At 39.9% G+C, this 26,799-nt stretch overlaps 1 protein-coding gene across 4 annotated transcripts; it reads right to left on the bottom strand.

The window, feature by feature from the left end:
* Window position 1: 1 nt before the first annotated feature.
* kif2a (kinesin family member 2a) lies at window positions 2–25,955 on the bottom strand. 4 transcript variants are annotated; one of them, XM_026186636.2, is made up of 22 exons: window positions 25,739–25,955; window positions 11,708–11,802; window positions 9,828–9,950; window positions 9,009–9,063; window positions 7,899–8,015; window positions 7,616–7,660; window positions 6,180–6,280; window positions 5,973–6,068; window positions 5,834–5,888; window positions 5,580–5,742; window positions 4,811–4,901; window positions 4,618–4,681; window positions 4,440–4,531; window positions 4,212–4,354; window positions 3,792–3,996; window positions 3,513–3,623; window positions 3,350–3,417; window positions 2,947–3,072; window positions 2,013–2,160; window positions 1,285–1,386; window positions 1,028–1,163; window positions 2–940 (listed from the first exon to the last, which is right to left on the bottom strand). In XM_026186636.2, the coding sequence occupies exons 1-22, from the start codon at window positions 25,797–25,799 to the stop codon at window positions 855–857; spliced, it is 2,283 nt and encodes a 760-aa protein (XP_026042421.1). In that variant the 5' UTR covers window positions 25,800–25,955; the 3' UTR covers window positions 2–854. The 4 variants fall into 4 exon arrangements, with proteins under 4 accessions (XP_026042421.1, XP_026042423.1, XP_026042422.1 ...); XM_026186638.2 differs by lacking the exon at window positions 2,947–3,072; XM_026186637.2 differs by lacking the exon at window positions 7,616–7,660.
* Window positions 25,956–26,799: the final 844 nt, after the last annotated feature.

Raw genomic sequence — 26,799 nt, 5'->3', positions numbered from 1 at the left:
GTCATTGAAATGAAACATGACTTTTTATTAATTCTTCCAGCATTACATCTGGTGCAAACACTGAGCAACATAACCAATGATAGGTCAGTGATCTTCACTATACATTTATTAATAGTTTTTCTAGTTCCATTTTTTTTTAACAAAGTGTTAAATGGGTGGAAAACATGTTTTACATTAAGAGTTTTTTGAGTCAGTTGCCACATGGCACAGACTGTAGCAAACTACAAGTAAAAATCTGTCAGGGATGACAGAAGGAAAGAAACACAATGTGGTTTAACACTTCCTCCAAACTGGTAAAAACTTTGAGAAGGAAGGGAAAGGGAGAAGAGATTACTTACAATGAAGTATGACTTTACGATGCCGACCGGGGGGACCCCCGGACCATGAAACAGTGGTGAACATAAGCTATCACAGAGTGAACATGCAGAAATGTCAGCCAGAGCAAACCAGAAATCAAATACTGGTTTTGTGTAGTAAACTTCGAAGCATGTTCAACTGAGATCTCCTCTGAAAACCGGTCGAAAAGTTTTAGTTCAAAGGAAGTACAAACGGGTATAAAAGAAAAATAATTTAAGTACAAGGAAAGGAAACTAAACATTCTCCATTTAAAAAAAATCATCTAAAGTGGAAGGAAATAAAAACTAGTTTCCTTCCAGTTTTCTAACAAGACCAAAGAGTGAGTGGAGAGCCAGTTTCTGTTACTAGAGGGATCAAAACAAACGATATTCATTGAGCCTGTTGGTACATTAGACAGTCTTTTAATTTGTGTTTTCACAGCTGCTAGCGTCAGCTCGACTTGTGCCAAACATCTAGTGGTTATGTTTCTCAACATGCCACTTAAACCTCTTCAGACTCTAAAGAGCACGTGGCCTCTTGGGATTGATCTGCTTACTGGCTTGCTCCTCCTCCTGCAGTGCAGAGCGGAATGACTTCACTTTATCTGTTGAGGAGAGCAAAAGCATTTCACACATTTAAAAAATGTAGCAGGATGGCTTTATTCTATTGTTAAGTGATGTTTCGGGCATACCTCGGAGCTCAGTGAGGATTTCTATCTTTTGATCTAGGATCTGCTCCAGCTGCGTGGCGTAAGACTCCACGTCATAATCCACCTCCTCCGTCATCTCCAGCAGCACCTTTTCATCTTCCAGCCACCGGATAGACTCCTGCTCAGAGGAGAACAAAGAGAAGTTATAAATTCACTGTCAGGAGCTGCAATTTATCTGGATTCATATAAGTATGTATGAGAAAAAGAAAGAAACGAGGAGAGCTGGAGTGTTTTCTAACCTGGAAAACAGCTCTGTGGTCCTCTAGGACCTGCTCCTCCATCTCCACCAACTGTGACACGGCCTCATGGAAGGTGAAGAGCTGAGGAGACACTTCTTCCTCCTGTGTTTACAGATCCAGCAGAAGATCCAGATTTAAACAAAGGAGATCAGGCATTTTTAAATAGCTACTTCTAAACTGTGGCTTCTTTCCCTTTATACGTCACGATGTCTCCAACAAACAAATATTCTTTAAACCTGAGTAAAAACCCACGTTTATAATTTGGGTTTTAAACCAGACTGAGTTCTTCTATTTGTGTTATTATTATATTATCTCACTCTTTTGTATGACGCATTTTAGTCAAAAATCTAATTTTCTTAAAATTGTTAAATTAAACGTACTTAACAAAAAACTACAGCACAGAGATCATTTCTGAAATCTGGTTATCAGTGGACCTCACCTTCATCACTGATAAATAAAAGTTTCAATGTTAATCCAAAAACACTTGGGGTAGTGTAGGGGTAGTGAAATACGTGGCAGCTGCGATATGGTAAATAGGCCGGTACTTATTTAGTGCTCATATACCAGTATCTTGCACTCATTGCCCCTTGTAGGAGTCAGGGACTGAACTACTGAGTAATATACAGCCTTGTTTTACCTCCTGTTCCACAGCAGCCCTATTTTCAGATATAAGTTCCAGATGTAAACAGTCTGATTTGTGCTTCAAAGAATCAACTGTGAGCACTTACATTCTGCTCACAGAGAAGTTTAAGGTCGTCTCTTTGTGGTGAGATGCTCAGCCACTCTTCATCCAAGAGATCCAGCTGGTTGACAGCATGGATATTGGGGCGTCCCCCTTCCATCACTTGGTTGGGGTCCACCGTTAGTTCCTTTACCCTGCAGACCAAAAGAAGAAATAAAGAAACACATCAGATCGCAGCGACCACAGGTCAGACCTGTTCTTAACAAGGCTGATGTTTGGTTTGCGGTTCATGGTTTGTGCAGCATGGCAGCTTCATGACAGCAGTGATGTCATGCACAGGCACAGATGACAATGCTCAATTTCCAGATATCAGTTTTCATGGTAACTGGAGTCTGGGTGTTCAGCGCTCATGTTTAACTAGGCTCTCGCAGAGCTGATGAGCTGATGAGGGATTACAGCACTGTACCCAACCTGCAGGTGCCAGCGCCAATTAATTAGGACTACGGCCGGGATAAGGGATTACCCGCTGAGTGTTTGGCTCAAACAAAAGCTCACCGTGGATGCATTTGCCAAACAGCTAAAAGTCGAGTTTTGCACCAGCATTCTGACTTATCACACCCAGCTATCGCAGTTATCCCTGACATCCGGGGCATGAACAGCGATGAAACAACAGAGCAAATAAAAGACACACCCACACACACAGACAGACAGACATATTGTTCTTCAGGATTTAGCAACACAATTTAAAAAAAAAAAAAGTTTTGTCTACAGTTCAGATCAAAGTCAGAGCAGGGATGAAAAGATGAATCACATCAAAACATGCAGATGAAAAACAGAAAGGGGAAGACAGGAAGTGTAGCGCAGTGAGGAGCTGATAAATGAGCTCATGGGTGTGTTCTATAATGCATTAGATACACAAAGGGACAGCATGCACTGTGTGTATTTGTGCGTGTGGTGCTGTGCTTTGGGGAGTGCTTGACCTGCTGGGAGAGGTAGCAGCAAAGTCATCATACTCAAAGGTATTGGTGGGCGAGTGCTCAGGGCGGCTTCCCTGACCGCTCTGGGAGAAGGGGATATCTGACGGACTAATCCCAAACTCCTTCACTCTAAACAGTCATCATACCAGCACACAGAGCAGCAGAGGGCGGGAAACAAGAAGGAAAGAAAGTAGGAAAAAAAGGGGAAGAGGATACAAGAGTCAGAACGAACAAGAGTAAGCAGAGAAATTTGGAGTAGTACAGCTAATTTCAGATTCTATAAAAGCCACTGGACATTACAGAGGAATCCAAAAGAGCTAAAATTTCATAAAGGTGAATAATCCAAGAAGTTCCTGTAGCAAGAAGATACTGTCTAAATCACTGGAGTGGGTTATCTCAACCCCACCTGTTAGCGTAGCGTAGTGTGTTGAGTGTGTTCTCACAGGATGTCATCCCAGGAGAAATGGTTGCAATCTGGAGCAAAAAACAGAATATGTCATTCAGATTTATTTCATATTTATTAACCTGTGGAAGAGATTTGATAACATGGCCAAAGACAGAGGACTGACCATGCATGTGCGTGAGTTTTCCCCAATAAAGGAGTCTCTGAGGACCTGGGTGAGCTTACTGGCTCTGAATGGTGTATGGGGCTTGTTACGACCCAGAGCTCTGATACACTCCTGAAACAACAAGAGAGACATACTTGGTAAATTTAAAAAAAAAAAATTACAAATGGAAAAAGTATACATGACATTTCTTTGTTATTTTACAAATCAACAACAAAAAAACGAAGTGGTAGCCAACACTTGGGAAGGAGCTACTCCACTATCCCTTCACTGCACACAGACCTTCAGGGCTAACAAGCTTTTGTTGATCTCTGCTCCCTCCAGACGAGTCTGCCGGTCAGCGCTCGATGTATCCGCCCCCCTCTCATTGCCCGCAAGGTCGATGAGGGAGAACTTTCCATGCATCTTCCCCTTCCTCCGGAGAATGATCTGGAAAACGGCGTGGCTGCGAGATGAGTGAGCGTTGGCGGACGTCTGCCCTGATGTTCTTTTGGGGGGTGATCAAGATGATGATGAAGCAGCAGCAGCGAGGGCAAAAAATTAATAACTTCAGGAGAAGGAATAACATCCCCAAAGAACATGAATATTGTGCTAGACGACGTCTGCATGACAATAAACGAATTTCAGAGTTTTGATCTGATCACTGATCAAATACAAGAACACAAAGTCTTGGAATTCCTGAGAAAGTTCCTGCTGTCATACCTGCAGCTGTTTCCCACTTCAATGAGTTTCAGGACATCCTCTGTGCACTTGACCTCCTTCTCCTGCAGCCCCACCACCTGCACTTGCTGTTTCCCGTCCTCCAATACCCTCAGCTTAGCTTTACGATTCAGCAGGTCAAACACCTACAAACACAGTTCTGTCAGCATTAAATAAAATCTCTCCTTCAGAAAAAAATAAGAAGGAAAAAAATGATCACACATCACTTGCCTTCCCACTGTAGATTTCAAAGAAAGTTGCGTACACTTGTAGATCTAACTTTTTGTAGCTGGGTTTCTTCAACATGAGAAATACATCCCGAGCTGCATAGAAACACACGAGAGATCGAATTCCAAAACAGATCCAACTTATCCTTCAGTCAACAAAGAGCTACATCTAATGTGCTTACCAGCTAATGCATAAATTCCTTTAGAGCAGTCTTGGTTTTTCCCAGAGAAATCGCCACCCATAGTCTGTGACACAATGAAAAAATAAATATATACAAGTTAAAATGTATTTTATACACAAATTATATAAGATGCACTCCAACTACAAGGATAAAAGCCTTCTGTTTTCTTAAAGGCACATTAATTGTAACTCACGTGTGTTTTTCCACTGCCTGTCTGTCCGTAGGCGAAGCAGGTGGCCATGCCTCTCTCAAAAATGGTTTCCACAAGAGGTCTGGCTGTGAACCTGCAGGAGAAGACAAAACACAGTCATGCGCTACTCCATCCCCAAATTTATACATAAAATATTAACAATTCATTCATCTAATTTTGTTTGTTAGTCACCTTTCTTCTGACTAAAGGAATTATATTAACATGCAAAAAAAACAGATTTCAGTTTTTTATTATCTATGAATTTGCAACTTGAAAATGTCAAACTATGGCTGTTATTTGAATTAGTTTGGTTTAGTAACAATGCAAATAGATAAACAGTCATTTGTAGAATGTTTGTAAATGATTAAAAAACCATAAAACGATCACAATCAACACATTTCGGTCAAATTCCGCTGGCCGAGTGGCCAGGTCGCACCCCTCAATGAGTGTGGCTGCGCTGATCCAGGGTTTCCTTCCCCTAGCCGATAATTTGTGGCAAAACACTGACTTGTTCATTTGTAGTTTGTGCATCAGAAACCGTTCAACAATTTTTTTTCCCAGATATAGCTGTCTGCAAACATCTCTCAAAACTAAGCTAAGACAAACACTGCAAATACTGGAAAGTCTGGTTGTTCTTGATTGTGCGCCATTGCTTGGCAGAGATTCTCCGTCTGTGTCTTTGGTTGGCTTATCATGTGCTGCGTCACATAATATGAATCTGACTTGAAATTGAATAAATCTAACAGCTCAGATGTCGCTTCGGGTCACAAACCTGTAAACCATCTCGTTTGTGGTGCTGTCGTCAAAGGCGTAGTCAAAGCGGAAGGTCTGGTTCTCCAGGTAGCGGGTCAGGTCCACTTTTTGTTTAGGTTCATGAACCATCACCACATCCTTACTGGGAATGGTGATCACATCCAAATCTTTCACGGACAACTCTGAAACACAGCAGAGGCGACACTTTCAAATACAACAATATAAAAAAGTACTTAGCACGCAACATGAGGCGAAACTCATCAAAGACCTCACCTTTTTTGTTGAGTGGGCGTTTCCTCACACAAACGCATATTCTGTGCTCTTCAATCTGGGCAGTGCAATGAGAAGGACATTTATTAAACTTTGGATGAAGGTCAATTCTTACCGATCAGGAGCGAAGAAGAATTTTCACCAGGTCTGCTGTGGTCAGGGGCCGGTAGTCTAGACTGGCTCGGAAATCTCGGATCATGTACATGATCTCATAGTTGGGGATGGTGGTGTCCACCTCCTGAAGGACAGACAGACAACATGACAGTTACTCTCATGTCAAATAGATACTCACTTCAATGTAAACAACTCTATGGCAAAAAGAAAAAAAAGAAGAACAACATCAGTGTACCTGAGCTCTTTTCTCCCTGAGCTCCTGCTGCTGAAGCCGGCGTCTTTCTCTTTTCTCTTGAAGTTTTTCCACCTCCTTCACGCAGTTTGACTTCCTTCGTGCTGCCATTTAGAAAAGAAAAACAGTAATTCTCCCAGCTTTCACATCATGTATCAACAGCTTTCTCTTCCCCTTTCATCTCGCTTACAATATGTCACTTCTACTACTTTCCCAGCGTCTTCTATCAGCTTTCCTTTCTGTTGGCCTTTATTTAAACAGCAGAGAAACCTTGGGCTGGCTCCAACAAAGCAGAGCAGTGATACAGCTACTACACACCCGGATGCAGCGGCTGGCACACAGTGTCTCCCGCATAACATTAGCTGCTTGCTCTACATAACCAACAAAAGGCCTTTGCAGCACTGTGTTTCAACACCTTTTTATTTTTATTTGTGTCCTCAAACACAACAGGACATGTGACCTCTGAAAGGAAAATTAAAAAAAACAAAGACAAAACCAAAAAACACTTACAATGCAGGATATGTGCCTTGCATTACTGTTTTAATCCAGTCTGATTACAGTAAGAGGCTGTTTCAAATCAAGAATGATTGTCTTAAGAAGGTTATTCCAAAGCTCCCGAGCACCACACCCCCAGATTAGTTTTGTTTCAGGTCAATCAAACTATTAGTCACCATTATAAAGGAACACAAGTTAGCAAACATGTGAGTAAAAGCCACTTTTAATTCAATGCAGAGTTCATCAAAACTATGTTATTCGATTAGCCCCGGCTCAATGCTCGCCGCTGCAGCCCCAGCTTCCCGCTGCAAAGCCCAGCCCAAGCCTTGTGACACAGTCCTGGCCTCCTGCTGGCTCCAGTCCCTGAAAACCCAGACTATCGGAGCAGAGGGATTAATAATCTGCTCTAATCTGTGAGGAGAAGATGAACTGGGTCAGCACCGGGACAAGAAATATAAGACGAACTCAGCACCGTTACTGCTTATGGGCTATTCAGTCTGTGTGGAGGGGAGCTGAGGGGGTGAGGAGGGGGGACAAGGCGTTCACATCATCCTCTCAGCCTTCCAAATGACAGCGAGCACTTTGAATAAAAGGCTATCATTGCTGTCTGAGCCCAGAGACGTAACACACATTACCGCAGGCTCTTCCACGTGTGTGCCCGTGTGTGACTCAGCAGAAACCAGACACACACACAAAAAAAAAAAAAAAGCAGCACAGCCAAACGACACCACAATTTTTTTCCCCTCCTAATACCCAGAAAGCCTGTCTGCTGGATGGATTGTGAGTGTGCTGCTTCTTGTCCACACAACAGCTCTGAGCAGTATGTGGCAGACATTTGGCTGAGCGATCTTCTTGTTTGACTAGCGGTCTATCGGACTCTATTGGAAACTATCAGAATCACTGTGAAGCACTGAGGGCAGGGGTAACATGCAGGTGATACATACAAAGCTGTCCAAACTCCTTTCTGGATAGCGGCTGATGTGAGGACTCTGTGATGAACATGTGGTCAACAAAGACACGACATTAAAAGATTTTGATGGTATGCTTTTGTGCGATCGATGCATTTTTACTAACGCTGACAGTATATTTGGATTAAAAAAAAAGAAAAATCTTATATGGATTATACTTCACATTTACATAAAGGGATTAGGCTAGAAGCTTTTGGCCAACTGCTTAAAACTGGTTTCTTGAAATGATCATTTTCTTGACAAATGTCATGATTGTTACCGTTCTGTAGCTGCTGCTGTGTCTGGGCCTGAGTGGGCTGTGCAGGCTGCTGCGATGGAGGAGGTGGAGCAGGCTCTGGCTGCTGAGGCTGTGGAGGTCTGGCCCGGGTTGGAATTGCTTAAGACACAACACCACAAAGATTAAAATACAAATATCTCTGATCCAAATGCCACTACCAAGCAACACTAACAGCAAACCCCCCCCCCCCCCCCCCAAAAAAAAAAAACCCTTACACCAAAATAATTAAATGAATGAATATTAAAAAAGGAGGAAGGAGGAGGAAAGAAAAAAAAGATAATAATAATAATAATGAATAAATACCCAGAATATGTTTACTTTGGTCAAATTTGTTAGCACAACAAACGTGGATGGTTCACGTGTACTGAAACTATAAGGCTGTGAGTGTTATGTTTGTATTTCAGAAAAATGCTTTCTTATAAATAAGGAAGTAGCTGAAAGTAGTGGGTAGTTCTATATATAAATGGATTAGTCAGTATTTATTTATTAATCTTTTTTTTTTTTTTTTTTTTTTAAAACACCGGGTGTCCGTACTGATGCTCCACCAAAGGGATTTGTGTCTCCTCCTGGTAGCTTTTTCTTGTTTGCCAAAAGTGTAAACGACTACACTGGAGTCACTATGTTTGCATTGGAGAACATATTCTATTAAACTATCAATTTTACATTTAAACAACTACTGCCTGCCCATACTACAGTACTGTTTGACCAGTGTTTGCTGCTTGCCATGAAATGAGTATGACAAGAAGCTTTTATGAGACCATAGGTGCATAAATGCAAAACGGCATATGTGTGGATGTAAATGAGAAGCTAATGTCAAGAAATAAAAATGATATGATGCTTTTATAAATGCTTAAAAAGTTAGTTCTTCCTGATTGCACAGGAAGAGTTGATGGACAAAAAACAAAAACAAAAACCCCCACAGATTTTTTGCATTCTAGTAAAATAATTGCTAAACTAAAGTGGGCAAACTCATGATGGAAATAAACAAAACAAAGACTGACAAACAAAAAATAGCAATCCATAGAAAGCAAAAATTTCAATAACAATTAAACCACCATAAATATGTGAGGATAATGTTGCAGTTCCTCAAACCTCTATTATCTCTGGATGGAGTATCATTCTTAGGAGGTGCTATCGTCCGTCGGTTCTGTGAGGGGAAACCAAATAAAGAGAAATGACTACTGAGTTAGTTAGTGTGATTCCTACTTTTGTTGTCACAAAGTTCTAGACTTTTCTTATCGTGAGTACTCTGCATACAAAAATACAGAAATACACATGCTTTTTTGGAGGCGGGTGGTTAATGTATCCACATGCTGCAAGCCATACTGTGTGGCACAGATGGAGACACAGAGCGGCACAGGTGCAACAGTACCCTGTTCCCTCACTGGCAGAAATTTTCCTGTAATTTCTGATCATTTGACAAATGTGAATATCAGACAAAAATGTCTAATATTCAGTACTGGGTAAGTAACAATTTAAAATTGGACTTTACTAAAATTCTAGTTAGATCTCTGACAAAGGAAAAACCGTGATGATACAGCTCACGCCGCAAAACACACAAAAACAATCTTGAGTCTGGGTGGGCTGGTGGTGAGACAAAAGGATGGTGGGAAGCTTGAGCCCTAAATATTTACTGAATTTAGAAAGAAAAAAACCACTGAAGACTCTCACCTGTTAGTCTATATTTATGACACATGGTGTAATTAACAGGACCAGTTAGCTGGTTCCTGAGAAGGATCGAGGTTCTATAAAAAGATCCATCATACTGAGCCGCACAGGTCACCCGAGGAAGCCTGGGTGCTAGCCCGTGAATGAGGGATGAGGGTGACAAAACAAAGAGCTGCAATTCTGAGCAATGTAAATCACACGCTACACCTTTAGGTGCTCATAAGGTCACACAGCACCACTCACCTTTGCAATTTTGTTGACCTTCACACATGTGGGTGTAGGAGGGGGTGGGGTCTCTGGACTAGGGGCAATTTCTTCATCTGGAGCCACATCTGGATTAAGTGCAAATATACTCTCCAAGTCAATCTGTCCAGAAACAGAGCAGCATAAAGTCAAGTGATTCTGTCTATGACAGGGTGTTCAGTCAGTTTGAAAATACAGTGCATCACAAAAGCCTAAAAAGGGCTTAAATGCGACCAGTTTTGTACATAATTAAGGTGGACAAGAGTCTTCAAACTACCCCCAAGTGCTTATATTTAAACTTGGATGTCTCTTGTGTGCTGAGTAGTCAAAATTATTCATCAGATTTATTGCAGTAAAGCCAAAGGGTGTTGACCACTTTCTAAAACTGCTGCTGAATGTAATTTTTAAAGTTCTGTACTGTAAATTTCACCAACGCTCCATGGGTGAAAAAGCTCAGAGACAGACTTGCTCCATGGACACTTTGTCATTTTGATGGGCTGAGAATCAATGCTGCAATTAATGGACAACTTGCTCCAACTTTCTCATTCGTTTTTATACTTTAAAAATCTAGGCAATGTGCACGCTGTATAAGCATTCACATTATTGAGATCCTCCTGCACTTAACTACTTCTGCATACTTTGTGCTACAGAAACCATTCTGGTATCAAAATGTTCAGCTTTTTCTGGAGAACTGTGCTTTTATGAAGAATTCAATTTTTTATGGCATTTTGCCACCACTGTGTGATGACATCCCCTGCTCTTTAAACGGTGCTAGAAGAATAATGTGAAAAAACTTCTCTTTTTTTCATGCCCAAATCGTTTGCCTTACATGTATAAGATATACATCAAAACATAGCCATCCCTGTCCTCTTTCATCCAGTGTCATTCAGCAATTTCTCATTTCTCTTTCTGTTTTGTTGGAGGGAAAAAGTAAACAGCCTGAAGCTGCCATCCTCTGCAGTGGTTGCTTTGTTTAAAGTTCTTTCCACAAACTAAAGTTTTCAAACAGTTGTAACATCTCCCTCTGTGTGTTTGTATGTCTCTGAGCTTCTGTGCAGGATTATGATTAAAATTCAGCTAATAACCGGCATGATCATAGACTTGTGTCTTAAACACAACTGGGATGACTCCTTACAATAATGGTGCACGACCGGCCGACGCACCACAAAGATTGTGTCTAGCGACACAGGAAGTTATGTCAAAATCGTCACACGGCTAAACATTTATGGATAAACATTTCTCATTTGAGATCATTTTTCATTTTGATGAGCTTCAGCTCCAAGTTTAGCATTTTTGAAGCTCAGTTTTGGTACCTTTTTCGCTTTATTTCGCATATTTTCAGTTTTTGGTACTGTTGCTGGCCGATATTTTGCTAATCTTTTGCAATTAAGCTGATTTAGCAAATTCAGCTTTGAATATTTCAAATATTTTTAAACATTTCAGGCAACATTTTCAAATTGCAGCATTCACATTGCATTTTTGGTAGGAAATGCTTTTTCTAGTATTTTTTATTGTCTTATTTGGACTGTGCGTATGTGCTCCAAAGACAGGGCTGAACCAAATGCAGAAACAGACATTTTTATATAAATAATTCTGCTTATCTTTGTGCTTTTTATTATGTCCATGAAAAATAATTATGAAAATGTGATGCAGCAAGCCTGCCGCCAGATGTACTGTTAAATTTTCACACTGTCTACATGTGATCAGAGCTGCAGGGTGTGCAAGGGGTGATGTGTGGTTGAACATGCAGCTTAGTTGCATAATCACAGCAGCTCCTGAATGCTTTTGGATCTATTATTCATTGCTTTGGAAAATAAAAAGCACTTTGTGCTGTTAAGGAAGCTTTAAGAGGTAAAAAACGGTGGTAAATAGTGGTTTACCTCTTTTCCCTTTGTGTCTCCATTTTCTATCCACTCCACTGTGACGCTCTCATTGTCCTCGTTAAGTGAGGTCACCATCGCCTGATGTATACGTCCTGTAAAAGCACCAGAGATAAGATGAACTCAAACATCAGATTAGCAGAAAAACATAAATAGCTGAAGGTAGAAAATATTGGGACAAAAATCACTGTAGTGCTATGGAAAATTAAAAGCATTTTATTGTTTAGTAAGTACAACAACAACATAACGTTGTTGCATTTGCCATTCAAACCCCATGATTTATGAAATATAAAAAGGTCTAATTATCACCTGCTACCATGATCAGATCTGCATGCAGTCTTGTTAAAATAAAACTGTTTTTATTTGGATATACACTGACTTTAAAGAATATATAGTATATTATTTAAAAACATAACAGGGTAGGCAATCTTTCTGATCACGAGTGCCATCTAAAATTTTATGATTGCATTAGCAATAAATTTAATAACACTCTATATTAACAGTTACACACTATATAGAACCACTTTATAGAATTATATTTGTTCGCAGATGTTGGCAGCTATCAGCGAATAGTTATCAGCTATTTTGAAACAAAAAAAGACATTTTTATCCATAACAGCAAATGAACTGTACAACAGAAAATACAAATGCTATTTATGGTCTCCTCACAACAATAAGTAAAATAAACTGGGCCAATATGGCATGTTTGTTAATACAGGGATACACATGTTAATGTGATCTCTGGTCTCCCACTCAGAGACACAGGTCTCCGAGTGTCCAGCATTCAGACGGCTACATGAGGACACTCTTCATATGAGAGAAAATCTGCTCACACAGATATGTAGAGCCAAATACTGTCAATAAGGCCTCTGCAATGTTCTGAAGACAGTTAAACTTGTCAGGTAGTGATGTCCAGCAGGTGAAAATGCGAGCTCCATGAACACGCACAGCTATGGATTCCAGCTGCTTCGATGTTGCATTAACTGGCATTAACTCAGCCAGTTAATGCGAGACAAATTCAGCTGCTCATTAAAGATTTCTGGTTTGATCAGAAAAGAAAACATTGGTCCATACACCTGAAAGTCCTAAAAACACATTGTGAATTCTGTCTCGAGCACAACAAATGTGTCTATCCGAGCTAATTTGCGATGTGCACCGCTGGCCTGGCCATTTATTTTTAATGTACCTTCTCAGATTAATTCACTGCGTGTCGTGCCAAGGGCTGGACTGGGACAAAAAAATCAGCCCGGGCATTTTGACTAGAGACCGGCCCACCAGGTATTAAAGCCATAAAGCCTTTGAATGAAAACAAACGCTGTTGTGACAGTGATGTACTGTCTTGTTGGTATATGTATGATTTCTATTCATTTTACATCAGATAAAAACTTTGGCTGTAAGCTTCAGATAATTATTTAATAACAGCCAGACATTTTAAATGAGAATAAGAAAGTATTTCTTTGTGCCCCCCTTTCCCTGTTAATGCCCTACCTGGCCCCCTGGCAACACTTTGCTAGACCCGCCCCTGCACAGTTACCAGCTGTCAGCTACATAGAAAAGGATCCTGGTGTTATTTGTCTCTCAGAAACAGTTCATAACTTCCCGTCAACTCATTCATGTCACCTAAAGGTAAGCCTGTTTCTCAGTCACCTGTTCAGCTCTGATGATTCAGTAAGGACATCTCCTGGTTTCATCCTCATGTTTCCCTCTCACCAGATAACCAAACCGATATCATGACCAGCAGCTTTACAGCTGTGGCTCCAGCAAACATCAGCTGATACTAGAAATTAATATTAAATAAATTCTAACAACAGCTGATCAAGCTTAAACGTGCTGCTGTTGTTTAGCGCGATGTCCGGCGGTTTCCTTTTTCTGGCGCAAAGTGGGCGACAAACAATAGAGTACAGCTGATCAGCTGATCATTGATCAGTTTCATGATTGAAGTAACAACAGGAGAGAGAGGAGAGAAGAGGCAGCTGTGCAGCATAACGACAGAATAACTCCTTTGTGTCTTTTTCCATTCTAGCTGAAGTCCGGGACAAACTGTTCCTTTTCAGCTCAATACAAAACGCATAATATTTTCTCTGAATGCGGGACGACTCCGTCTTTTTACGGGACGGTTGGCAACTCTAATAACTAACCTTATGAATAAAATAAAGTTCGCTACAACAATGCTGATGAAAACTCCGTCATGCTAGCTAGTACGCAGTACGAGTTATTGTAACTGACTGTAAAAAGTCAGCACAATGAAAATAAACTACACCAAACTTGGTTTATATTTGACCCAGATAGACAGGTAGGTCATAACTTCTTACCTGAAGTTCAGTTCACCTGACACTCGGACCAGCGGCCGCCTCGGGTCTCTGCTCCTCCTGCCTCCCCTCTCCCTCATCCACCTACCAGCCTCCACCACTTGATAATGTTACTGAATCTGTGGAAGCTCCGCCATAGCCACCACCAAACGAGTTATTTTCACACACCGGCCAGCATCTGGCCAATCCACCACCTGTCATTTTTTATACCCTTACAAAAAATAAATAAATAAAAAAAATCATCCGCCCACCGAGCAAATGCCCGGTATGCCCGATGACCAGTCCAGCTATGGTCGTGCCATCAGTTAACCCTTCGCGTGCCAACTGTAGCACGCGTGCTTAGGGTTGCCGACCCCTGCTATATTATAATTGTTGTGTGACGACCCACTGATGTATTCTATACATTTTACATTTTCAGTTCTGTTTCTGAAGTGTTGTGCTCCAACTTTTTTATTATTATGCCATATACATTTAACCTAGCTTCAATTAAACCATTTCATTACTAATTATATAAGCTTATATTCACCTTTATCCTCACAAACAAAGAATCTAGTTCCAGATAATGCAGGCGTTTCAGTGAAATGTTACCAACACAAAACCCGCCTATGCTCACCAACTGAGGCTTTTATTTCATTTCCATTGTTCTGTAAGTGACTGAACAAATTGGGTTTCTTGTGAGAGGAAGGCAGCAGGCTGAGGCTAATCTTGGTAAGTTCAGACCAGGAGGTTTGATAATGAAACGTTAGCGAGACTCGGATAACGGAGATGAGAGCAGCTGCTGTTAGCCTCTGTGCTTCTCTCCGCCCCTCTGTCTTCAACACTGCAATACTAACAGCTGGAGAAAAAAAAAAGAAAAAGGACAAAAAAGAAAAAAAGCTGCTCAGCCCTCCCATTTCTGCCTGTGCAGATCCAACTGCATGCTGCAAAATCCCTTCACTATCTAAGCTCCAGTATCCATTATTTAGAGACACAAAGAGAGTAGGCCAGCAAAGATGCTTTCAGTGTTCTCATGTGCTGAACATTTGATCAATTTACCATACAAATGTTTCACATTTGCAAAAAGCAGGGAAAATGATTTTCTCGCAGGGCAGCCATTTATTCAACAGAATGCATATGTTCTATTTGTTAGGTATATATCGCGCGCTTGTGATAGCGTTATTTCCTTAAAATTTTGGTGATTTAGCAAGATGTGGACATCCAGTATTTGAGCCATTCCTGTGTGCATTTATAGAGGATACAAACAGCCACAAAAATACACAGAATAACAAAGTTAACCCAACCCCCCACCCTAAAAAAAAAAAAAAAATTAGTTGAAATTGATTTACAATAAATCACAAAGTTTTAAAATGTAAGAGTGGTTTTATACTTGGTCCCTTTCAGCCCTCAAAACTAATTTAGTTTCTGAACACTCATTGTGGTTCATGTAATCTGTCACCTGTAAACACAAAGGGTTTTTTTGTTGTTGTTGTCATTACCTCCCAGCTGGATGGATAGATATATAATTAAATTATTAATTGATTTAAGTATCATGTTCATGTGCAATGACAGCTTATCTTACAAGAGAAACTTATACTACAATTCATTTGGTTTTGTTATTAGCAGGCAAGATGCTTTCACATTTTATTATCAGAGAAATCAGCCACATGCTATTATAGAAAACTTCCATACAGGCAGTAATGATAATAGTAACTAATCCAAACATAGACATGAATTTAAACAGGAAATGTACATGTAGCTTTTTTTTTATTTTTTTATTCTACTGCTGATCAGATGTTTACCAACAGTATACAGTCATCCCCCACTATATCGCAGTAGAGCAGGGCGATATGGCCAAAAATATTTATCACGATATATATTTGAAAATTTGAGATAACGATATAACTAACGATATAATTGATGTGAGACAAAATACAAAATACAACTCTACAACTTTACTAGCGCAAAAACAAAAACATCCATTTATTTTCACTTAAACAAGCAGCTGTTTTTTATTTTCATTAAAGCTATATAAAAATTTAACAGTGCAAATGCAAATTCCTTGCTGAAAGTTTAACCAAAGGGCATTTCCAGTAGAAATGGGCTGACATATCCTGAGCATAACCATGTAAAATATCCACTAAAGTTAAAAAGAGGTGCTTTGCAACATTAAACTGCAGTGTGCCAAATAAAAAAGTCAAATAGATATTTTTCGGACCATAAGGTGCACGGGATTATAGGGCACATTATGCGAAACAAAGCAGTCAGATAAATCAAACTTTATTCAACTCATTCTTCTTGTTTCCTCCACTTCTGTACCATTGATTCATTAATGCTGTATTCTATCACAGCTGCACTATTCCCATGTTGTTGCAGTATATTAATGACTAACTTCGTATTGTGGATGGATTATCTCAGTTGTTCGCCTGACTGAAGTTTGGTCCGTTTACTGCATCCTGCCATGCGATTGCATTTGTCTCTAACCATCAGGAACCCTCATGTTAACTTTTATCGAGTGGAAAAGTATTAGCATTCATCCAGTGGCGTGTCTAGAAAGTTTTTGTTGGGGGGGCCAGGTAGGGGCACAGATTTGGAGAAGGGTGGCAGATGTAATTGGCAGATAATGTTAAAAACAATTCTACCAACCGTTAACCATAATTCAATAACCCTGTAAACCTAATAACCGAATGCGCTTTTAACTCTTATTAGAATGAGATTTTAACCACTACGGTGCAAAGTTTTTAGATACTGCGTTGATAAAGTACAAGAGATACAATCAGTCAGTGTTTATTCAGCAGTCAAGGACATCAATATTTGCATAGTATTTTTACTGACATGTAGAGCACATATGTTTTGGGCAAAAACATTTTTGAATATTAAAATACGAACATTTTTAACATACAATTGGCAAATTAGCCAATGCAAAACCAATGCCTGTTAAAAAAAAAGAAGATAATCTTCTCACAAACTGGTGTTTGATTTTGAAACAGGAAAAAAGTGGGGAAACAAATGAAAAGACTAACATTTGAATAACACCTGAAAGCAAGTAAATACTTTATATGCTGCCTTATGGTAAACTTTGGTAATATTGATGTATAAAGAACAACACTGACTGATGATGAAATACAGTCAGCTGGCATGGTGACACTGCCAGTATTAACCTGCAGGGCTGGACTAGGACAAAAAATTGGGCATTTTGACTACAGACCGGCCCACCAGGTATTAAAGCCATAAAGCCTTTGAATGAAAACAAATGCTGTTGTGACAGTGATGTACAGTCTTGTTGGTATATGTATGATTTCTATACATTTTACGTCAGATAAAAACTTTGTGCCCCCCTCTCCCTGTTAATGCCCTACCTGGCCCCCTGGCAACACTTTGCTAGACCCGCCCCTGCACAGTTACCAGCTGTCAGCTACCTAAAAAAGGATCCTGGTGTTATTTGTCTCTCAGAAACAGTTCATAACTTCCCTTCAACTCATTCATGTCACCTAAAAGGTAAACCTGTTTCTCCATCACCTGTTCAGCTCTGATGATTCATTAAGGACATCGACTGGTTTCATCTTCACGTTTCCCTCTCACCACATATCCAAACCGATATCATGACCAGCAGGTTTACAGCTGTGGCTCCAGCAAACATCAGCTGATACTAGAAATTAATATTAAATAAATTCTAACAACAGCTGATCAAGCTTAAACGTGCTGCTGTTGTTTAGCGCAACATCCGCAACATCTAGCTAAAGTACGGGACAAACTGTGTCTCTTCTCAGCTCAGTACGAAACGCGTAATATTTTCTCTGAATGAGGGACCATTCCATTTTTTAAGGAGCTGTTGGCAACTCTACTAACTAACCTTATGAATAAAATAAAGTTCACTATCAGTAACATCATAGCAACCGAACAGCTGTATAGAAACGCGTCATGCTAGCTCATGCAGTATGAGGTATTGTAACTGACTGTAAAAAGTCAGCACAACGAAAATAAACTACACCTAAACTTGGTTTATATCTGACCCAGATAGACTGCAGGTCATAACTTCTTACCTGAAATTCAGTTCACCTGACACTTGGACCGACGGCCACCTCGGGTCTCTCCTCCTGCCTCACCTTCCCTCATCCACCTGTTGCCTCTGTGGAAGCTCCGCCATAGCCACCACCAAACAACTGAGTTATTTTTACACATCGGCCAACATCTGGCCAATCCACCACCTCTCATTGTTCATGCCGTTACAAAAATAAATAAATAAATAGAATTAGAATTAGAATTAGAATTAGAATTCAACTTTATTGTCATTGCACATGCACAGGTACAGGGCAACGAAATGCAGTTTGCATCCATCCAGAAGTGCTTTAGTGATATAGATAGATTACAATATATATTAGCAATAATATAGATATGTGAGTATATTACAGAAATGGGTCTATTATGGTATGTTATAATGTACACGGTATGAAGTATGTTGTGAATATTCTATAACTCTAAGTATGTACAGGCTGTAGTGAGTACAAGCTATGTACAGGATATGAACAGGATATAAATATGAAAAACTATACAGAATATGAAATGAAATAAATAACTTTACAGAATCTGGGATATACAGCTATACAGAAATGGGAACTATGCAAGTTGTAAACAGTTGTAGGATTAAAGATTATCGAATGTACAGAATGATTATTTACACAGAGCTATACAGTAGTGCAGTTAAGATAAGTGAGGGTGTAGATAGTTTCTACAGAGTCATCTGTACATAAGTCATCAGCCCACCATACAAACGTCTGATGGCTAGTCCAGCTATGTTAACTTGTTAATCTTTCGCCGAAAAAATGTTTTCCGCAGTGCCGTCTTTCGTGCTTGGCTCTCCTACCTTTGCTAACATGATGCTCATAGTGCAGAAGCCGGTGCTGCATTCACTTACCCTCGAATATCTGAGCTTCACTGTGAAACCATAATCGTACATTTGATATTTCATTAAATTTTATTGTTTTAGCTTCGGGGTGGCACCTGGGGTGGCCAGTCTGGTTGGGGGGGTGGCCTGTGCCCCCCCAGGCCACCCCGTTGGACACGCCACTGCGTTCATCCTCCAGCTTCACTGTTTATGTTATGCTAACTTAGCTGTGTTGCTAGCGATCACATAGCACATCATTATATACCAGCTAGTCCAACTTCAGTAACCCTACAAACGTCACTGCTATTTCGTTTTCTGTCTTCATTTATGTTGGAAGTGATAGCAGAGCTGTAAGTTTTAATTTTTTCAGAAATCTCTCAGTCAGAACATGGTATACCATGGTTAGGTAACTAGCGAAACTAGCGAGCTACCTTCCGCTAACTTCCTGCTAACTTCTAACTCCTGTAAATGTAATAAAGTCTGTTTTCATGGATGCCTGGATGTTAAACTTAATTGTTACACCTGTTAAGCAGCAATCGTGATTGTTTTATTAAAGATGAAAGAATTTAGACAGTTCTTAACTCTCAGTGTGCCACAGTGTTCGTTTGACTTTGGGACCTGAAACGGATGGAGTTTTGGACCCAGATTACTCCCAGATTTACAAGCACCTTAGTCCGACATATACGGTAATAATGACGGTCCGCTTGCATGTTCTACAAAAAAAAAAAAAAAAAGTGCTTTGGTGGGTATCTGATGGATGAACACCAAACCAGTTCTGCATCACTGAAGTTGCACCATTTTTATAAACCGATTCTGTTCCATCCGTTTCATTCAATGATCCGCTTTCCCCCTTTTCATTTTCCGCTGCTGCCATGCTTCTTCGGCCATGTGCGTATGAAAACAAAGGCACTGCGCATGCGCGTATTACCCATATTCTATCGCAATATTTTCTTATCGTTGCCTAACATTGTACTGGTATTACCGTGAACGGTATAATATGGCCCAGCCCGATATCGCAGTTCACTATTTGTGGCCTCGCTGTTTCGCAGATTTTTTTTTGTGCAATTTCAATTTGTCAATCAATCTCATGCAGTGTCTCCTGTACAGTAAAGAATGCGTTCGGCTTATCAAATTTACATATATCTTCGATCACTAGCAGTGGGACTTGTCACCGGCGGGTGCCTTTGGTTTCATTGTATAATACCGCACTTATTTTTCTACGAAGGTTTGAACTTTGAGAGTGTTTAAACAAGAGAGAAAAGTGTGAAAATGTTCATGCCTGTCTGAGAAAAGTGTATAAAGTGTGTAGTGAGGGGTTTTACAGCCTTAAAACATCTATAATAATTGTAAAAAATAAAGTTGGCTACTTCGCGGATTTCACTTACCGCGGGTTATTTTTAGAACGTAACTCCCGCGATAAACGAGGGATCACTGTAATAAAAATGTCCCAATAGAGATCGACAGACCATGTGACTGATCGCTTTACCCATCGGCTTCCAGTGGCTGTCATGCGACCGGCTATGGCAGTTAATAATACAGCTTCTTGCCATTCTTTGTGTCTCCGTTTATCTCTGTAACTGTTGTCTTGTAATAGCCCGTGCGCGCTAGCCACTTGTACCTACAATCCTTTGCGGTTTTACTCCGGAAATTACGTCACATTTTCGATGTCTATAGCTTTGATGGAGGTTGGCACCGAGTCTGAGGAACAAACTGTCTGTAGGGTTGACTGGAGTAGACAGATCTACTCTAAGATCCTGTGTGGCTGTTACGACTAGGTCGCTTTGGACCCTAGGCACGAGCCCTGAATGGTAAGATATTTCTGCCCGTTTTCTCCTCATACACATCAACTTGCACTGTAATGAAGGAAGTATTCACATCCTTTACCCAAGTAAAAGTACTAACACTATACTTGTACTAATTAATTAGTTACTTAATTAGTTAGAAAAAGCTCCAAAAACAGTCGAGGAGTCGAGGTCTGAGGGCTCTAAAGAGTGAACAGGAAGATGACCTAGAGTCAGAGTTGAAGGGTACCAGAAAAATCAGGTCTTTGTTTAAAATGCAATCACACTATAAACACAAAAAGAACTAATTTCTCTTTTGTTGGTCCACTTTAAGATTGTTGAGTTTGCGTCTTCTAAAAAGAACGATATGTAAAAACACTCTTGGGTGTCAGAAGCTATAAAAAGTTCTGTTTCCATTAGTGCTACTCATAACCAGATGGGTGACCTATCACAGGTATTGGTCCACCACAAACTACATTCATCCACAAAAACTGGTCTTTGGAAAGATAGACTCTGAAAAAAAATCTAGCTAAATTATACAGTGACTGGGGGGAAGAGACATGTGACATTAAATGTCACACCTCCAAGAGTAGCAGCACTCAGAGGATTTATGGAAACAACTGTGCTAAGCATGGCTCTCCAAATCACTGCTCCATCCTGCTAACCACCCTGGAAAAAAACGGCTGCCTGCTTTTGCCAATGTCAAGCAGCAAGCCACCGACCACAGACTTCCTGTGGCTTCATCGCGATCAGACTCAATAAACTACTTGGTGCATAAGTAACAGCAGCAGAGAAGAGAACAACTTCGCCCAAACTACTTTGATAAAACGAGACAAATGTCCTATTATTTTATAATATGTAAATCTGAAATTTAAAAATGAAACAATATGGAATGTAAGGGGTTATAAATAACCAATAATTATCTAAAACATAATAATAGCAACAACAAAAATATAATTTTACACAAGAAAATCTGCAGCCCGATACATGTACTACTTAGGTGGTAACCAACAGACACCGCACGATGTTATCACATTACTTAATTAATGATACGATACAATGACAATTTTTAACATTTTTCAGCATGCTGAGTACTGCAGTAACATATATTCTGATTTATGGCCGTTTTTCAACTCAAAGTTAAATAAAGAAGGCGGCCATGAAGTTAAAAGTTAACACAATTAAGTACACTTTAGTTATTATTTTGAGATTGTCAAGCACACCAACACTGTCAGTGAAGCCTGGACATAAATGGTGCCAAAAAGACCGAGTCAGCATGCTATCAGCCTGTGACTGAATGGGATCAAGCAAGCAATTACATCCAATCAGTTTCTGATAATAAAGTAATTAGCTGTGATGAATCATCAAAAAATGCTGTCTACATAGGAAGAAATTCACATATAATTATTAAAGTTGGTCTCAGTAACCTTCCTGATCTACAGGAATATCACCAGAATACAATCAACTGGCAGCCAGTTAAGCTGAGTCCCCTTGAGTTGTGCTCATTGACAAAGACTCATTCAGACTGTCTGTCTGCATTTATAAATTACACAGCAATTATTTATGAGTCTCTAACAATCTCTGAGAGCGACTGCAGTGAGTCCAAGTCCAACTGTGAGTGTTTGCTGGTCTGTCTCTCTGTGCTGGCCCTGCGATACAACCCGTTTAGGGTCTAGTTTGCCTCTCACACTGCGACAGCTGGGATAGATCCACCCCTAACGCTGACCTCAGTGGATAAGTGGTTAAGAAAATGAATGGATTAAATGATACATAAACACACTATTCTGTTTTTTATTACAGAGATGGAGATGTATTTATTTCCCAGACACAAAGGAGGAAATAAATAGCAACAACCCCCTCCCCCTCCAAATCAATCATCAGCCAAATTGTTATTTTAATCACCCATGAACACCACATCTCCAGTTAGAAGTTCTCTTAAAATACAGTACAATACACCTATTAATGGCCAGACCTCCCTACTATTATACATACTGTTATAAAAAATGCCCAATAAATATCAAACCGAAGTCCTTGAACTATACTATTATAAAAGGGGTAGATCTGTTACATTAAAGTGACAGCTAAACGACACAATGCTCAACAGGTACTAGGGGTTGAGTGGATAAAGTTCGTCTCACTCTAAATGTCAATTTTACACAGGTCATTAGGTTCAGATATAATAAGGACAAGGCTTGTTTTAGGCTCATTCATAACAACCCACAAACACAAGAATAACACTAAGGCAGTGTAACTGTCATATGATCCTGCTGAAACTGATGAAGTGATCACTTTCCTCCCAAGTCTGCTAACTTTGCAAGATGTTTGTTGTGTCAATGAGCCAACAGTTGGATCTTCACTGTAAAATGCCAGCAATTCGTCTTTTCTGCTATCAGACGAGACTGTTTAACTGAGCCTTATAGTGAGTGCAAATGCCAAGAGAGGCAGTCATGATGAACCCATAATGCAACAGTACAAGACATTTCCCATGAAGAGGCTAAGCAATGGTGCTGCTTGTAGACATTTGCTGTTAGCAGTGGCAGGAACTATGTAAACTGAACCTCAATAGCAGTAAATGGCACTAAACACAACACTGAACATCAGGAGCTTGTGTAACCTGTTGTACCCAGAAACGCATGTTTTAAAGTACTAACAGCATAGGTATTAAAAAACGATTTATTGATTTCATTAAAAGTAAAATTATTATTTTTGTTATTACATTTACTTTCAAATGGCAAGGCAGACATGCCTTTTAATAATCGAGAAGTGACAAATTTCCTTAACTGGAAACTATCCTACCATTCTTTCTGCAAAGCTACAGACCCAAACGGACAGGTTTCAAGGACACAGCATACGTCCAGACACTGTACATCTACAAGATCCACATGAGCTATTGTGCAGCTGTACTCTCTGACCTTGCCAAAGACGGGAATATTTATTTCCCCCCCAGACTTTAATAAACTCTAACGGCTGCCTACATCTTCCTCACAGACATACACTGTATCCTTAGACTTAAAAGAGCTGAAATACCAAGTCACAACCGGGCTTGTTTTACTGAATCCCCCATCAAGTGCCCCACTTTTTTACTAAAACCTTGCTGAATGGGTACACTGACACCTCCCAGGAGCAGAAGGGGCTTAAAATGGGGTGCTCTAGTTCTGCTAAGCCTGTGGAATAAACAAAACCCTCAAAGCATCGTTTTCACCCACAGAACCAGAGACACCTATTAATGAAACCATATCAACATGGCACACATTCAGAAAAAAATGATGTAGTGTACAAACACCACACAGACCCTTGCCTCTCCGGTACTCCACTCTGCTCTGAAAGACTTTAAAATATATAAAATGCCAAACCATAATATTTTACTTAAAAACAAACAAACAAACAAAAAAGATAAAAAGAAAAGAGGAAAGCCCAAAAATTAATACTCAATATTGATATCCAGGAACAATTAAGAGTATAATACCTTTAAAGGTGCACACATCATCCTCTGATGACTGGAGGTAGTCTAATTAAACTGCTCCTAATTATTTTCTATAAGACCTAGCTCTCAACAGGAATAAATATGAAATGGAAAAAACACAGAGGGAGCGAGTGAGTCCTGGCAGAACAGAGGGAGCCGGCTGCAACAGATGGGGTGGTGGCTAATAGCATGAATCTGGCTTGAATCTGAACCAGTCCCCAGAGAGAGAGGGAGAGGGCAATCCCTGCTCTGGATACAACACCAGACAGACAGAACTGGTTCTTTCTGCAGCCCTGCTGTGCATCTAGTTCACATCTCACTCTTGATCTTAGGACAGAGATTATGGATTTAGGGACATTACCAATGATACTAACCAGCACCAGTGGCTGCAGCACACCTCTGGCACTAGCTTTCAAGCTTATTCCCGTGTGCTTTGTGTACAAGATTGGTGCTGTTTGAGGGTTTGTTGCAAAACAATTTCACTGGGTGTAGCAAAGTCCCAAAAGGACCAGCAGGAATGACACAAACTTCTGTGTCATCTTTGGCTCTATAGCCCTGAAGCAATGCCGAACAACTACACAGAGCAGCAAGAATAAAGCTGGCATTCACAGAAAGGAGAGTCATACAACAACCAGCCTCTCCCTTTTCTCGGTCTACTCATCTGCTAGCCTTCAGAAACAACTTCAGCTCATGTGAATGCAGTTTAACCCCCCTTTTTTGTAAGCTATTATGGCTACATTTGTAGTACCACTACAGAAAACCGAGGGCATCAGTAGATGCCTCATATTTAAGGTTACACTATCTACAATTATATATCCTTGGCATTGCCTCTATTAAATAAAACACTATCATCTTTTATGACCCATGCAATACCAAGAGTAATAGAGGAAATAAAGGAAAGAGTTATAAAAAATGGCTTACGTATATGCTCTTATTACAAATGTATTTTTATGGCAAATGACCGTGATAAAAGACAATATTAATACAGGATTTTAGACCTCAAAAGGGTTTCCATAACAACTAGCGGTTCGGTTTATTGACAGAGCATTTAATAAGCTAACAATGAAAGAAAGCGGGGATAAAATATAACCAAAAACCAAAGTGCATGTTAACGAAACCGATTTTACTGCAGAGCCACTGCTGTGTGAAGCCGGGAAACAGCACACAGCCTTTGGCTAGCCATAAGCTAACGCTAATCTTGCCGTCTACGTTAGTTAGCTAAGCTAACCGGGTTAGCAATCCCGCTAGCTTGGCTAATTATAATTTTGAATTCCCTGTTATAATAAATAATTTAAGAGACTAGGTGGCGCTAGAGTTAATATGTTTGTATGTTTGATAAATTCCAATCAAAGACATTTGCTGTTATCTAATGATAAGAATCTAGAGGTATCGGGAAATATCTTCTGAATGGGCATGCTAACAAAGGTAAGGCGCCCATTCAAAGGCTTAGGCCGTGCTGAAACTCTCCGCCCTGACAACTAATATGAATCTGCAGCTAGCGTTACGCTCTGCAGCCAGAAACAACGGTTGCTATATTCAACAGCAGCGCAGCAACAAAGATCCCCAAACAACTTACACATCGCGACGGGAAAAATAAATAGACAGGGTGAAACTTACCATCGCTGCGTTTTATCTCCACATAGGTACCAACGACTATCTTCCCAAAGCCAGACGCCATTCTACATCACTTAAAAATGAACAAATACAGGACTAGAGACTTATTGTAAGCCGAGTAAAATCAGCTTCTTTGGCAGTCTTTGGTTTGGGAGGAAGATGCAGTCAGTGGCAGCATTACGCATTACGTCAAGAGCATTACGTACCTACCAAGAATAGCAGTTTCTTTCCGGTCAGCTTTTTCAAAATAAAAACGTTATGCGGCTCATAAAAGCATTGCATTTACTACAGTGTTTATAATTGTTATTTCTTTAATCATAGGCTGTTCCTGTAAAATATTGGATTTCCCATTAAAGTTAATTGCAAAAACTATTACCTTTACTTGTACATGATCACTTTGGGTGCAAACACACCATAATATATTATAGCTATTATAGGCTGTTGTAATTGACTCCAAAATGAACAGATGTTGTTAAGATTAGTTTCCTCCTAACCAACTCAATGATTTAAAATGCTAGGTAATAATAATAAATGCTCATTTTTCTGTAAAACGAGCACTTACATTGAGCTCATGTTTCAAATATATGATACTAATCTATAAACATATATGACATAAATAAATAACTGATAATAACTGATAAGTAATGCATTTTTTTTGGTATGAACAAAATCCCTCTATTGTGCAATTTATGCTGCAGTGGATGCAGTATACCACCTGGTGGTACTACTGCTCTAATAGGTCCAGATAAGATGCATCACAGTTCTCTGACTTCTTCACTACGTACGTAATGTGGAAAAGATGCCAATAATTTACCTACGACATTTATGACGTTTCATGTGTAAACCTCTAGGACTATCACTAGGATATGGAGAGGACCAGCACACCCAACAGTCGTCATTTACAAAAAATGAAAAAAATATTACTTGCACTTTGCATAACACTGAAAGTGTAACTTTGGTCTTTAGCAATATTTTACAGGCATTTTTTTCAGCCCAGTCCTTGTACCTGATTCTCAGGGGATTTTTTCATGTTTTTGTTTTTAAGCCACAACCAACCTATGAAT

Source organism: Astatotilapia calliptera, chromosome 12 (assembly GCF_964374335.1).
Source record: "Astatotilapia calliptera chromosome 12, fAstCal68.1, whole genome shotgun sequence".
NCBI classification, from domain to species: Eukaryota; Metazoa; Chordata; class Actinopteri; order Cichliformes; family Cichlidae; genus Astatotilapia; species Astatotilapia calliptera.
The sequence above is the reverse complement of the archived record's forward strand: the minus strand, read 5'-3'. Positions and strand labels throughout refer to the sequence as shown.

Coding starts and splice junctions, on each gene's coding strand:
- kif2a (XM_026186636.2), bottom strand. CDS start 25,799: ATGGCGTCTGGCTTTGGGAAGATAGTCGTTGGTACCTATGTGGAGATA. Junction 8,016..9,008: donor TCCATCCAGAGATAATAGAG/GTTTGAGGAACT, acceptor TTGTGTCTTAAG/CAATTCCAACCCGGGCCAGA. Junction 941..1,027: donor AATCCTCACTGAGCTCCGAG/GTATGCCCGAAA, acceptor TCTCCTCAACAG/ATAAAGTGAAGTCATTCCGC.